Source organism: Alternaria triticimaculans, assembly GCF_023758025.1.
Source record: "Alternaria triticimaculans strain BMP 0046 chromosome Unknown scaffold_2, whole genome shotgun sequence".
Classification (NCBI taxonomy): domain Eukaryota; kingdom Fungi; phylum Ascomycota; class Dothideomycetes; order Pleosporales; family Pleosporaceae; genus Alternaria; species Alternaria triticimaculans.
This window is the reverse complement of record NW_026055959.1, coordinates 570875-584587: the sequence shown is the minus strand read 5'-3', so window position 1 is coordinate 584587 and position 13713 is coordinate 570875. Positions and strand designations below refer to the sequence as shown.

Genomic DNA, 13713 nt, shown 5'->3' with positions numbered 1-13713 from the left:
TATCGAGAAGAGCAGGGTGAAAATATGGTGGTTCGATGAGTTTGGAAAGATCATCTGGGACAGCTACGCTGAAATCCCATTTTCCGATTTGGATGGGCTGCGCGGTGCGATGATGGATGGGCAAGACTTTGTCGAAATTGTTGGAGAAGGCGGCAAAAGGGGCGGTCAAATTGCCCGACCATAGCCAGTTCAAGAACGGATGACAGGGCCGGCACGGCTTGGCAACGATGCTTTACCACCCATTTGTTTGAGAAGAACAAACCGATGTGGTAATTGCAAGAAGAGCATGGGTTATGCGATGCTGTCATGCGAGCACATCATCAAGCGGGGTATTGCGTGCTCGCCACCTCCGCATCTATGCAGCGAGACACAACCCGTTGCGATGGACTAGAAATAACCGGGAATAACGTCGCAGAATGTATAAAAGTCAAACAGGACTCCAAGTCGCCCAAGTCTCGTAAGTTGAAACTACTGCCAGCAACATGCCATCAGCGACGCTGCAACAGCCACCTTCCATTCCAAAGTGGGGACGGCCCAAGCAAACAACGAAGAAGCTAGACTGGGCAGAGATCAAGGTCATTGATCTATCTACGTATGACGAGCCTAATGGAAAACAAAAACTGGCTGAAGAGCTGAGAGACGCAGTGAGTTGGCAGCTAAACTGTGCGACAAACGTCCCTTCTGACAACGCCGAAGGTGCACCACACGGGCTTCTTCAGCGTTACTGGCACTGGTCTAACGCGGGAAGAGGTCGAGCGTCAATATGATATCGGTCAAGCTTATTTCGACTTGCCGTTAGAAGAGAAGGGCGACCCAAAGTACCGATGTGATTTCGCAAAGGGCAACTACTTTGGATACCGCGCTGTACGCCCCTCATATCCATGCCATTAGAAAGCAAATTACGCTTGTCTAACGCAAAGCCAAGGCCAACGAGAAGAAAATCATGGGCACCGCGGTCCTCGATAACGTTGAATCCCTCAACATACCCAAATTCATCCCTTCAAACTCCCACGAGCCATTTCCACACTTCCTCCACCCCTTTCGCCCAGAGATCGAGTCCTTCTCGCGCCGCTCTCTGGACATAGCATCCAAGATCTTCACGCTCTTCTCTTTGATCCTGGAACTACCCGAGACCTACTTCTCAGATGAACATCGCTATGACGACGCATCAGAAGATCATCTACGCTACATGATCTACCACCCACGCCCCGCTGCCGACGATGCCAAAGTTCAGAATACTTGGTCTCGCGCGCACACTGATTTCGGAAGCTTGACACTACTCTGGAGTCAAGATGTTGCAGGTCTCCAACTCAAAACTCCGGCTGGAGAGTGGAAGTACGTTCCACCTGTTCCCAACGGCATCATATGTAATGTTGGCGATACTTTGTCCTTCTGGTCTGCAGGCTACTTCAAGTCGACTATCCACAGAGTAATCAGACCACCAGAGGATCAAGCGCATATTCATCGGCTGGGGCTGTTCTACTTTGTCAGACCGGGAAATGAGGTCGATATCAAGCCTGTGGCATCACCTTTGTTGAGAAGGTTGGGGCTTGTCGGCGAAGATGACGAAGAAAGGGAGCCAGTGAGGGGTCTGGAGTATGTTAGGGAAAGAGTGAAGGATTATCATGACCATGGGGACTATGCGGACAAGAAAGGCAAGAAGTTCAAAGTGGGAAACTTGGAAATCGAAGACGAAGCGTCGTAGAGTCGCGAGAGAGTAATCCTCTCCCTAGAAACACTCGCGCGATGAACGTCGCAGAAACTACAGTATACCAAACTCCAGCTAAACACACCACGTCTATGCTTTGACCCCGTCAGATGAAGCATTCCACAATCTCCACACTCACAATTCCCTTAGCCGCAAACCTCATACTACTTCTCTCTCCCCACACCGCACTGTTCCAACTTTGACAAATCTCTAACCCGGTATTTATCCTCTTAACCCTCCCCGCCCATTTCGGTTCCCTCTCCAGCTTTTCAAAGATTGGTAGACCACCTCTACCATTATAACAAGCGTCGTACGCTGCCGTCTTCCATGGCCCCAAGGGCTCCTTCCGATACCCGTTGCTGATCTTAATGCGACGGTTGATGCCATGCGCAAGGTATTGTGTTATAGCCGCGAGTATGGCATAGCGTTCTGGGTCGTGGTCGCGCGGGTCGGGGATGGAGTGGACGTGCCAATTTGTGTGATCGAAGAAGTCTTGCACTTCGTTGCGAAGAACTTCGTAGTCGCCGCGGATTAGATAATGGTACATTACGTATATTTTGTCTAAGGGGGTTTCGTTAGGCTTGCGCTTGGGGAGGAGGATCGCGTCGAGGCTGGAGACTAGTCAGTATATGCTCGACACACATTGGTGGGGTGCGTACGGCCAGGGATATATCGCTGAAACTGGATGGGAAGAGAGTGAAGGATGCACATGGTGTGTGCTGAAGGTGCGTAGCTTGGTGTATAGTGCCGGGTGATTGTTCAGAAAGTATGCTTTGCAGCCTCGGTGAAGAGGCAATGGCTGTGAGGGTTGGAGAGGTATTGTGGGGAAGTAGCGTGGCATTTTGACGGCTCGACAGTGGGGATCTTGATATGCGCTTGGGAAGAATCGTCAGTACAAAGGCACTGAAAAGATGGGTATGAAGTCGAACGGTAGCTTCGGGCATGATCATGACATGTTTGAGAGATGCCGAGTGTTGCGAACAAATCGGAGGAGAATATTCTGGCGTCAACTTCGGCTCGTAATGACCGTGTCGTCTCAGAAAGCGGCCTATGAGCTGTGTAAACTCCAGGCTTGACGAGTTGTTTGGTTGATCGTGCGGTAAAGAGACAGCATTTCCATTGAGTGGGACCAGTGTGCTGGTCCCGAGGGGTACCGTTCTATGTGCCGTGATCCAGTGCGTCGGACTCTGACACAGGTCCTTGCATGATGTTGACATTCGTCAAAACATCGGTTGATGGATAAGAGTTTTGTGGTTCAGGGGCGGTGGTGACGATTTGGAGAGCAACTCCGCGGAAGGCTAGACTCAATCATCACCTCTGGTCGTCATGCGATATCGCTAGATACCGGGTTGACTCTGTTTGCTGTATCGAACGAAATTTCTTGAGAAAGGAATAGCGAGCGTTGTAGGAGGTCATTGTGATTCCAAAAAAAACTGCGCTTTCAAACCGCTAAGCGAATATCAATGTAGTATCGTGCAACATGCGTCCAAAGACATTGGAACTAACTCGCGATTGGATTCAACGCTCACCTTGAACTGCATAAGTCCCTTCAACACTCATGCCCTCCTTTTTCTTGCCGAAAGCTTTCAACTTGTCCTTCAAGCTCGCGCTGAATTTCCTAGTCATACTCCCACCGGCTCTCTCCACCTTACCCACCAGATTCTTCACACTGTCCTTTCCCTCCGTGATGACGGGCGCGACACCAGTAGAAATACTTCTCTTGAGATCCGAGCCTATAGAAGTCACCGCTTTGACCTTCAACTTCTCCCAGCTGCCGGTTCTGCCATGCGATTGATGGCCACGCGCTTGGTAGCCGTAACCATGCGTTTGATATCGATGCTTTTTGACTTTAGGTCGTTGCTTGGGCGTCGAATGATAGGGGTTTGGTGTGAAGGTGCTGCAGGTAGGATATGAAGATGGCCATCGCGATGGTAGTGACATGTGGTGCGGTTCCGGCGCATGCGTTGGATGCAGAGCCGAAGAAGATGTAGGGGCCCAGGACGATCGGTTCGACATAGCGGTTTCAGGCCTGAGGTGCTGATTCGTGATGGAATTGCGTGAGAACGCTCTTGATATCGCCGGTCTCTCCAAATCTTCTCCAGGTATTGGCACGATTGCCCTTCCGTAAGGAGACGATTCAATGTCCAAGTCAAAGACCCGTCCTTGCCTCCTCTCTTGCCTTGCCTCGAAGCTTCCCCGTTCATCTGTAACACGCCTCATGCTTAGCTTGCGCCTGAACTTGTCGATACTACCCACTCGGCTGCGGATACTGCCATACTTGCTGTCTTGCTTTCCTAGACGTCGTCCTTCACCATGCACGTCGCGAGTTGCTTGTTCCTGGCGAGCAAGGAAGTCCTCGATCCACTCTTTTGAGCTTTCATCGGTGGCAGAAGGCTGAACCCATTCGCTCGATCTCGCCCAGTCATGTAAATACACTCTTTCGGTGGACTTCGAACGGATGTTACTGTTCAACCTTGAATGAGCTTCATAAACTCCACCGCTCAATGGCACATTGGATATAGACTCTGGAGTACCGGTCGGAGTTGCGTCACTACTTGTACGGCTGGGCCACGTCATTCTCAATGAGTTACGCAGACTGGCGACTTCATGGAGTCTTGCATCTAGCTCGCCGATAGACTGCATGCTTTGGAGCTGGGAGGATGGATGAATGTGTATAGGTCCAGGCTCTGTGTGTGACTTCGCAGAGACTAGGGAATTCATTGTCGATGCGCGCGAGGAAGGCCTACTTAGAGGCGAGCATGGATGAATAGTATCCTCCTCGGTGTCGTTGATCAACGTGGTGGTTCTCAGAGGAGGTGCAGATACTGGGCGATAAAACGGTGGTTTAGGTTCGATAATCGGAGTCAGCTCGTTCTGTGACGACTTCGGCAGAGGCTTGCGGCGAGGCATGGTGAGGGCATGGCTCTGGTGTACGGCATCTGTCACATTCAAGAATTGAAGTTTCGGAACAGCCGGGTATGTGGGCACTCCTGAGGTAGTTGAGTCGTCGTGCATTCGTATAACTTTTTGCTGGTTTGCCACAGACGGCGTCGAGGAAGAATCAGTCGTGTTGTATGAACTTTCGGCGCACGCGGGAAGCTGATCAGACGGCGTTTTGGAACGTTTCGAATCTCTAGAGATGTATCTGTCCTCGATGATTTGCGTATCTTCTGGAGATGGTAAGTCTCTCGCTTCTGTCGTGGCAGTACGTGTACCGTTCCTTTGCCTGTACATATGTTAGTGGGGCTCGACGTTGCATCTTGGGTTGCGCACTCAGACTTGGCCTGTCTCGACATTTGCACGGCTTTCAGCAAGACACCCGCGCCGTTGTCATGGTCCGAGGCATGTGCAATGTTCGCGGCATCGCCGGCCTCCATGATGATGGTTGTTTGTTGGAGGAGAGCAAGATTTACATTCTCGCAACGGACCCCAGGAAAAGCTCGTACGTCAATGAGCATCGTGTACTGGCAGTCCCACGATTGGCGACAACCGGATCCACCCGTGCCCGCGGTATCGTCGGTCAATTACTCGTAGCTGATGTGCAAACTCAGATCGCTTATGGGCTTGAGGGGAAGCGATCAGGGTCTATGACAGTCGTTTTCGGATCGAATATCCCATGGTTACCGCGGAGCGGGGTTCGACTGCGATGCGAGTCTGGTACTGATTGCGGAAGACCCTGCATCGCCTCGTCGCCTTTTGCGCTGCCGTCCTCGGATTCCGCACTGTGATAAACTCTGCACCATTGATTTTTTGTGTGTAAACCTTCGTCTACAGAGATACAATCAATCGGTGCAATCTTGTTGCTGTGGTGCAGTTCAAGATGTGTTGGTAAGCAATCAAAGATGAGAAGGAAACCCCCATATGAGCTCGGTTGTGCCTATCGGAGTGCTAGTGGAAGTCATGAAATATGGGATGATCAAAAGTGAACGCAGATGTGGAAGGTGCAGCGGGGTTATGGATAGACATCGTGTCGGATTGGGGGTGTGGAAAAGAGCGTACCGTGGCACCCACCATTCTGTACCAACACTATCTACTTTACGCATGGGCGATAACGGAGAATGCGGGGCAACGACTGAGTTCTTGTACAGCTATGAGTGCGGGGCAATCATCGCGATCTGTCCGTGTTACTGAAGTGTGGTTACGAAAGTCAAGCTTCAACGTTCAAAAGTGCAGAGGGAGGAATATTAGTACCTAGCTAGGTATTGCGCTAGCCAACACGTGCTCGTCACGTGTGACCTTCAATGCAGAAACAGAATTTGGGAATGTCTGAGAATACGCTCATGAAGATTCCCGCCATCAAGGAAGAAAGCACACACAGATGCAGCCATAGCCTTACTGCTCCATCGCAATACTGCGCTCGTAGAGATCAGACACTACCAGCAGATTAGTTCATGCCATTCCACGCGGTTTCGGAAAGAACTTACGAGTCTGTCCGTCCAAGAAGAACCCCTCCAGATTCTTCGCCACTCGCTCATATCTAGCCAAGTCATCTTCATTAAGAATCACATTGACCTTGGCTCTGATACCCCGAACATGCGCCATGAACTTGAGGAAGTTCCCTGTTAGGCGGTCTACAAGGACAACCTCCATGTCACCACCCTTCAGCGGTCGGTTGTCAAGACGCATTACATACGTTGGCTCGTTCTCTTGGATGGCCTTTTGAAATCGCTCGGAGTGCTGGTAGAGGAAGGCCACGTGATCCGCGATATCCTCCCAGAAGCCGATGAGCGAGAGAAGCGCAACGCGACACGCTGCCGAATGGTGGACATCGATGGACTGGTGGCCGGGAAGACCACAGACACGACAGCCACCGTATGTAGGACGCGCCAATAGATTGAAGCGGTCGGGGTTTTGTGGAACTTGCTTTGTGCCGGCTGGAGTCAGCTCGCGAACGGCTACTGAGAGCTTCGTGAGCGTTTCGCGAACATAGTCGGCATCATTCGACGTTGGAGATGACATAGTGATTGGGTGCTGTGTGTTAGTGTTGCGTTGTTTGGAGACAGGAAAATCTTGTAAGAGTAATCTGCAGGTCAGTGCTTGCGAGGATCGCTGAAGTTGAGGCCGGTGATAGAGGGGCAAAAGTGCGGTTGTATGAGTAGACGGTGGACGAAGAAGGTTCGATGCAAGACACTGGGGTAGTCACGATCTCACCGCTAACAGTGAGAGAAGGCACGTGCCGGCCAAGGCAGCAGTCACACACCTGCAGATTGTTTTCTCACGGATCAAGAGACCATAGTGAATCATGTCGCCTCATGAGCATGTGCATGAAGCGTAGAATAGAACAGTTGCTCAAACCCCAGGCGTAAGACCCTCAGGGTACTTTATTGGTATAATACCAGCCGAGGTCACCACCAAGCGGTGCATGTGCGATAAGACGATTCACTCAGTGTGAAGAGGAAGCCTACTACATCTGTCCCGCCATAGCAGGGCTACCGTGGCGTTGATCAAGGTGATCGTAGTTGAGGTCGAACTCTTTCTATACTCGCGTTAGTGTCTAGTACGTCGTTCATAGGACGTGCATTGACAGAGCGGAACACATACCCTTTCTCTCCTCCAGTTCTTAACATCGAAGAATAGATACCATCCGTGTTCCTCTTTTGGCGAAATCCTGATAGGCGCCGCGAGATCTGGATCCTTCATCATCCACTGCTGGAGCTTCATGTGCCACCGCCAATCGCGGTTGTATAGCTCTTGTGCAGCAATTTCTTGCAAGATATCTCTCGGGAATTGATAGAAGATAGCTAATAGTGTCTCGGCGGAGAAGCTGGCCATTTTCGAATGCAGTGGTGGAACATTTGTTACAGTGTACGCCGCCGGTAGAGTGAAATCTGGTGGAATTACTGGCTTGACGTTGGATTCCACGAAAGGTGAACCAAACGTAGGATGTAATGGAGAATTACTAAGAAACCCATTAGCAAATGTGTTGAGAGGGCAAGGGAACGCGTACTCTGGCCGGCTCAGATCGAGGCCCAGAACTGTCAGATCTTGGCCCATAGCCAGCGAGGAATAGTCGGGGCTGTCCATAGGAATCATGGACAGAAGTCCAGGTAAACCGTATCTTTCCGAGTCCGTCATGTCCGAGAGCTTCTTGTGTAGCATATTTTGCGCGTTCGGGGAGCCGAGAACGTCAGACCCAAATGTTTGCTCGAACTGATTCTGCTGCTGCCGTTGACCGCCCGGGGCGAGATCAGCACCACCCCGCATGCTTGTCTGAGGACCTAGGGAGAACATGTTCCCTTGCTGCCCTATCCGTTGGTTTCCCTACATGGTGTGAACTATGGTACAGCAGAGTTGCATGTGGTACGTACATCTGCTTGGTTGCCTGTCCGCATGTTCTCGAATGGTGTCCGTGATGCTATCATCGTCAGTGGCTGATATGATGGCTGAGACCTCTTGCTTACATGTACCTGGCGGTGCCCTGCCACCCACAGTGGGGTTGATGCTCCGGTCTTGCTGGCTATCTGTCGGGCTTGAGAGGCCGTTCCGTGTTTGTCCGAGCCCAGGAAAGGCGCTGTTTCCATTCGCACCGAATGCCGCTGCGTTCTGTATCAGGCCAGCTCTTCGATCTTGTGGAATATCTCCGCCAGCGCCCCCTAATGGAGGGAACTCCTCGATGTTGCCTGTCTGCGGCTGAACACCCCCCAACTGTCCGACACCCCCTTGTCCTCCAAAACGATAATCATCCCCAGCACCAGAGAACTGGCTTTGGGATGAATCATCCTGTCCCTGGTTCTGCTGTTGTTGATTCGTAGCCTGTGTTGCCTGCCCTTGGCCCTGCTGTTGACCTTGGCCTTGCGGACGTCCGATCGTGTTTTGCTGGGCTTGCTGGGTGGTTCGTAGGGTGGGGTTCGACCACATCTGCTGCGCGGTAGTGTTCTGTTGCGCTTGCGGCGCGCCCGACAGCGAAGGGAATTCCCTATGGTCATCAACGTTTAGCTTGTGTCTCTCAACGTCCTTCAGATTCCCAGAATCGAGCTGTGGAGTCTTTTTTCGGTACTCTCCTTTCTTTCGTTTCGGAGGCATTTCGTGTGTTGACTTACTCAAGATTCAGCGGCGTATGTGGCTGCGAGCCGCCCATTGCTTGCGCGAAGCTTGACATGGCCCCGCCGTTTGTTCGTGTTTGCGCATTCGATAGGCCTGGCGCACCCATTGGAGCTCCAAACCCCCATTGAGACGCAGCACCTACAGAGACAGCAATCAGCGATATAGCCCAAACTCGCTCTGGGGTTGTCCTCACCCATCTTGCCATTCTGCAACCTATTCGCACCGAGTGGGGCACCGCGGCCCGGATTTTGTTGCGCTTGAAACATTTTGGGGCGTATGTTTTGTAGGAATGATGCGCCCTAGCCTACACGAGAAGGGTAGTTAGTATTGTTTGATTTGGGAGTAGGTACTTGGGCGAGCGAATGGCAAGGCTGCGGCGAAGCAGTCGAGGAAGGCGCGTAGTGAATACGGCTGTGTAAAGGGATCGTGATCGTTGTAGGGCTGTTATTCGGGCGCGTTCGATGTCGTAGTCGTGGGTGGCTCCGTTGCGATGTGCGGCGTGGTGCGATTCCGATTCGACCTTGGGGTTTATGCGGGCAACAGAAGGAATGGGTGCACTTCGAGGGCTTGGAGAGAGAGCATTTACGAACCTGGTAATAGAGTCGTGATCTGGCCTTGGGCGGCTAGTGTACGTCGAGCTCACGGTGTTGTTGTATCAGTCTCGCGTACTTAGGTACGTGAAGTTGCGAGGTTCCCGAAACCGAAGTGGTGCTAACCTAATCGGGCCTGCACAGGCTTATGACGCGGGGAGCCAACCGGCCCACGGGTGGATCTTCCGTTGAAATGGAGAGCTTCGGACTGCTTAGCATTGAAGACTGCGCAGACTCGTAATTTCGATACAGATGCGATAAGCACGTAAGAAAGAATGAGAGCATGAACCCGGATTAGATGTCTTCTATGGCAACAATCAGCAACGTATCCCAACAGTAGGCACATTGATGAATTCTAGCGAAGGCCTCACAAGGCATTGGATTGGAACATCTTGACGTGAACATCCTAAGGTCGTCAATATGTGTCCATAATTGCCTTCAGTCACAAATCTGTATCGTGAAATTTGTCCAAGCACGCGAGTGTTATGCATTGATGGTAGCTTATAGTGAAGACGACACAGAGAAGTAGTATGCCGAAAAGTGTTGTCCTGTAATATGCCAAATCATCTTCCTTTGTACGCGGGACGTACAGAACCCACACGCTGCTACCTCGAACCTTTTGAAGAGACATGCATTCATGCAACAACTGAATCCACGCTACTGATACGCTTACACGCGGAGTAAAACTTTAACAACAAAGCTATCGAACAATCACAGAAGCAAACGCTTCTGAGTCTAAGCAGGGCCTTGCTGGAATAGATGTGACATGTCGGCTTCACCGTTGATGCCGAAGAAGTTGAACCTGGGACAGAGAGTTAGTGACTACTTTCGGACAGAATCGGAACTTCGACTTACCAGTCATCGACATTCAAGCTCATAGGCACGATGGGGTTGGGCCGACCTCCGGAACTTTGACTCCAAGCATCATCCTGTGCGCTATGCTGTTGCTGATTCTGCGACATCATCTCCATCTGTTGCTGCCAGGCCTGAGTATTATTATGTTCGTAACCGCTGGAGATACCCGGATTTGACGGTGGGTTCTGCATCTGTGACTGGCCCCCAGCAGTCTGTTGAGAGGGCATGGCAATGTTTTGAGGTTGGCTCAAGGCAGGATCTACAAGACTGTGGTTTTGCATGGGTGACATCTGGGGAAAGTTGACTTGTGTGTCGGCAGGGAACAGCTGATCGGGCTGGAAGTTCTGCCACACTTCTTGGCTAATGTTAGGGGTATCACGGGTCACCAGGAAAAGATCCGGTGGCGTTCCTGGATACGAGTATGAAGGATTGAACGGGGTCGTAGGACGCGTTCCTGACCGTGAAGGGCCCATGAATGCGTCATGATTTTGCCGATTCATCTGCGGAGATCCAGTAGTCATCTGGGGCATCTGCTGTTGGGGTTGCAGCTCGCGCGATGGTGTGACGGCAGGAGTCTGCGGTCTGGATCGCTCATAGGAGACCTGGGCAGATGGCGGCCCACTTGGAACAGGGAAGCCTAGATCCATGTCATCGAATTTTCGTTTCGATGATTCCTGGGCAGGCTTAGGTGGCGGTGGTGGTGGGACCGAAGGGACCTTGTTTTTCTTGTGGTTGCGGCCGGCAGCTTTCTGCAGACGTTCTTCAAGGTGCTTGTTTCCAAGAATTGATTCGAAGAGAGTATGCACCATCTTTGCGACAAGCCACACCTTGGAGACCTCTTTAAGAGCGTCCAAGCAGATCTGCAGTCGCTGCTCAGTCGCTGAGACGACAGACTTGTTAGACGACTTCATCTGATACACGTGCATGATGAGAGCGGAGAACAAGCTGTAGACGATGAAAGCCGGAGTATACCGAATTTCATCATGAGCTCTGAGGTTTTCAATAATGGATGTGATCATGGCGGCTGCTTGGTACGCGATATTCCGTGATGGGTAGGCGTTGGCTTCACCAAAACCGTCAAGATGAGTGGCTTTTGGTGAGCCTGCTGGTGGCATGTGTGCGCGATGCAGAAGACATAGAGTGGTGCTGCGAGCGTTAGTCTACGTCAGAGTCAGAAGATGCATAGACGTACTAGTAATTTGAATGTAACAAGGCAGCCCAGAAATGATGGCGATTTCGCTCCCACTGCACTTCCGGTGGACAATGTTGCAGCCAGTCGGCAAGGGCCATGTCGCTGTGTGTCAGGTCTATGGCATTCGCCCTGCGGTGTTTCGACGCTACCGAGTATTGTTGTGATAGGACCAAGCCCATAATCTCGCTAAGCTTGACATAGTTGATGAAGAACTGAACATGGATCGGATCTGGTGGGTATTCTGCGGCGTGCTCTGTCTCGTCGTCGATGAAGTCATCTTCAGACACCATCTCGACGTCGGAATCTTCAGGGTCGATGGCAACCGGCCGGCCGAGTGCGACTGCCACGGAACGGTCCCGGCTGTACAGTGTCCACCAGATACGCTTCCACAGGCGCTTGTCGGAGCGTGTAAGCTGCGATCCTTCAACGCTGCGGTGCATGCCCGAACCCTGAGCTACTACGATAGCGACTCGGGTCCAGTAGAAAACGTTCTTGGTCACGTCCTCGGGTCCCTCCCAGTACCAGCCCATCAAGATGAGGGCTTGCACAATGGTCACGCGATCGTCTTCGAAGTTGGCATCGTATAGCGCCTTTGCGCGCTTATAGAACGTCATGGCGGCGGGGGTGGTTGAGCCACTGGAGTCCATCAACTGCGCATTGGTACACACGCGTGAGCCTGCCAGGAGTATGGCCTGCAGTAGCAGGAGCGAGGGCGGGTTCTTGGGGTCTCGATACTGGCGCATGAAGCGGCTGCGATTGATGACTGGCACGACCGGGGCCACCCATCTGAAGAAGGCTTCGACAAGCTCGTCGCACAATGCCCGTGGTGGGAGCAGAAAGGCGCCTCGCTGATGCAGTATCTCAATCTCCATGTTGTCCATCTCATTGACCCGCGCCTTCGCGCCCCGCACGTTCTCGGGCAGCGGGTAGTGGACGACATCGGTGGTGCCATAGCGGTCGTGCACAAGCAGCGACAGGTTGGAGGACTCCCCGAGGTAGGCGACGCGGCCGGCTTCTTTGATGGGGGCGCGCGCAAACTTGGGCTTCATGAACTGCACGTAGGTGCCATTGTGGGTAGCCTGTTGGGCGGCGTATTCGGGCGAGACGGTGGTGGAGGGGGTCCCATCCTGGGTGTTGTATGCGGTCGACTTCTCGCGGGGCTCAGCGGAGGTGCTGGCGGGCGAGCGGTCGTCGCTGTCGCCGCGGTCACTGCTGTCGCGTCAGTTCCATAGCACCCTGGCGGTCGGTCGCGTGCGTACCTCTCTGCATCCTTGGCCCGGGCCGTCTGCGTCTTCTTGCGCTTGGGCTGGGGGATGCGGCACTCGATGCCGAAGGCGGTGCAGTTGGTGCATGGGATCCCCAATGAGGCGGCGTCGCATCGTACCTATTGCTGGTTATGTCGCGTTCTGGCAGCACGGCGGTTCCGCGGCTGATTACTCACTTTCCTCGCGTGACAGGCTGCGATGCGTGGTGGTTAGCATTCGTTATCCAGGCCGACCGAGGTGCCGAGGCTCGCGAGCTGAACCATATATCCCACCGACCGCAATGGCTCCTCCCTCGTACCATCAGGGGCGCAGATACAGGCAAGACATGGGTCGCACTCACTTTCGCACGCCCGGCTGGCGCGTTGCCGCCGGAAAGACGGGTGTCCAGGGGGAACTGACTGCGACGACGCCGACGGCCTGGCTGGTATGAGCATGTGCTGGAGTGCTGCGCGCGACTGCAACCTACGGGGTCCCAATGCTGGGTTGCGCAGCGAGCGGCGGCGGCGCTGCTGCTGCGGGCACGGCGCTGGCCATGAAGGAGTGTTCGCCAGACATGCTGCTGTCGCTGTGCTCTTTGACGCGGTCGTCGAAGGTTGAGGTTATGATTCGTCCGCAAATGGTCGTGTTCTTTGGGGGCACGCACAGTGTGTACTAGCGCGGGCGCCGGGGTGGTACGGGAGGGTACGGCAAGGCAGTTATTACCATTGCGACACGAAACGTGCTTTTTCCTGTCCAACAGGATATTCGCTCAGACGCCAGAAATTGCACTGCTACCTAGGCTGCTTCTGGGCCGTGTCACGTTGGCGTCGACTTTGGCTTCTTTGTTGCTCGGTTGGACGGCTGCCAGCTTACCCCAGATCACGTCTCCGACCATATGGCTCGCCTCCTATTGGCGACAATCACCAGTTTCATATGCGGACCAGCGATACAGCATGGGAAGCAACTGATCGCCGGCTCTTTGAGGAAACTCGACTTTGTGATTTGCATTCACATGCAGACTATGCTCTAAAGGGGCTGGCTTTGCTCACACGACAGCAAGTGTACTGTCAAGTCCAGCCA

At 52.9% G+C, this 13713-nt stretch overlaps 4 protein-coding genes across 4 annotated transcripts; 1 reads left to right on the top strand and 3 right to left on the bottom strand.

Annotated features, from left to right (window-relative positions):
* Window positions 1-482: 482 nt before the first annotated feature.
* On the top strand, window positions 483-1705 carry J4E78_001878 (uncharacterized protein; the record flags this gene model as incomplete). Its single annotated transcript, XM_049362531.1, has 3 exons — window positions 483-644; window positions 697-864; window positions 926-1705. 3 exons carry the CDS (start codon window positions 483-485, stop codon window positions 1703-1705), a joined length of 1110 nt encoding a protein of 369 aa, XP_049225123.1.
* Window positions 1706-6040: 4335 nt separating this feature from the next.
* J4E78_001877 (uncharacterized protein) lies at window positions 6041-6667 on the bottom strand (the record flags this gene model as incomplete). The annotated part of the gene is made up of 2 exons (XM_049362530.1): window positions 6041-6081; window positions 6133-6667. 2 exons carry the CDS (start codon window positions 6665-6667, stop codon window positions 6041-6043), a joined length of 576 nt encoding a protein of 191 aa, XP_049225122.1.
* Window positions 6668-7112: 445 nt separating this feature from the next.
* J4E78_001876 (uncharacterized protein) lies at window positions 7113-8949 on the bottom strand (the record flags this gene model as incomplete). Its single annotated transcript, XM_049362529.1, has 7 exons — window positions 7113-7184; window positions 7250-7607; window positions 7656-7969; window positions 8017-8063; window positions 8110-8624; window positions 8749-8890; window positions 8946-8949. The coding sequence occupies 7 exons, from the start codon at window positions 8947-8949 to the stop codon at window positions 7113-7115; spliced, it is 1452 nt and encodes a 483-aa protein (XP_049225121.1).
* Window positions 8950-10077: 1128 nt separating this feature from the next.
* Window positions 10078-13209, bottom strand: CTF1ALPHA (Cutinase transcription factor 1 alpha; the record flags this gene model as incomplete). Its single annotated transcript, XM_049362528.1, has 7 exons — window positions 10078-10144; window positions 10198-11343; window positions 11390-12598; window positions 12649-12773; window positions 12831-12847; window positions 12995-13071; window positions 13121-13209. 7 exons carry the CDS (start codon window positions 13207-13209, stop codon window positions 10078-10080), a joined length of 2730 nt encoding a protein of 909 aa, XP_049225120.1.
* Window positions 13210-13713: the final 504 nt, after the last annotated feature.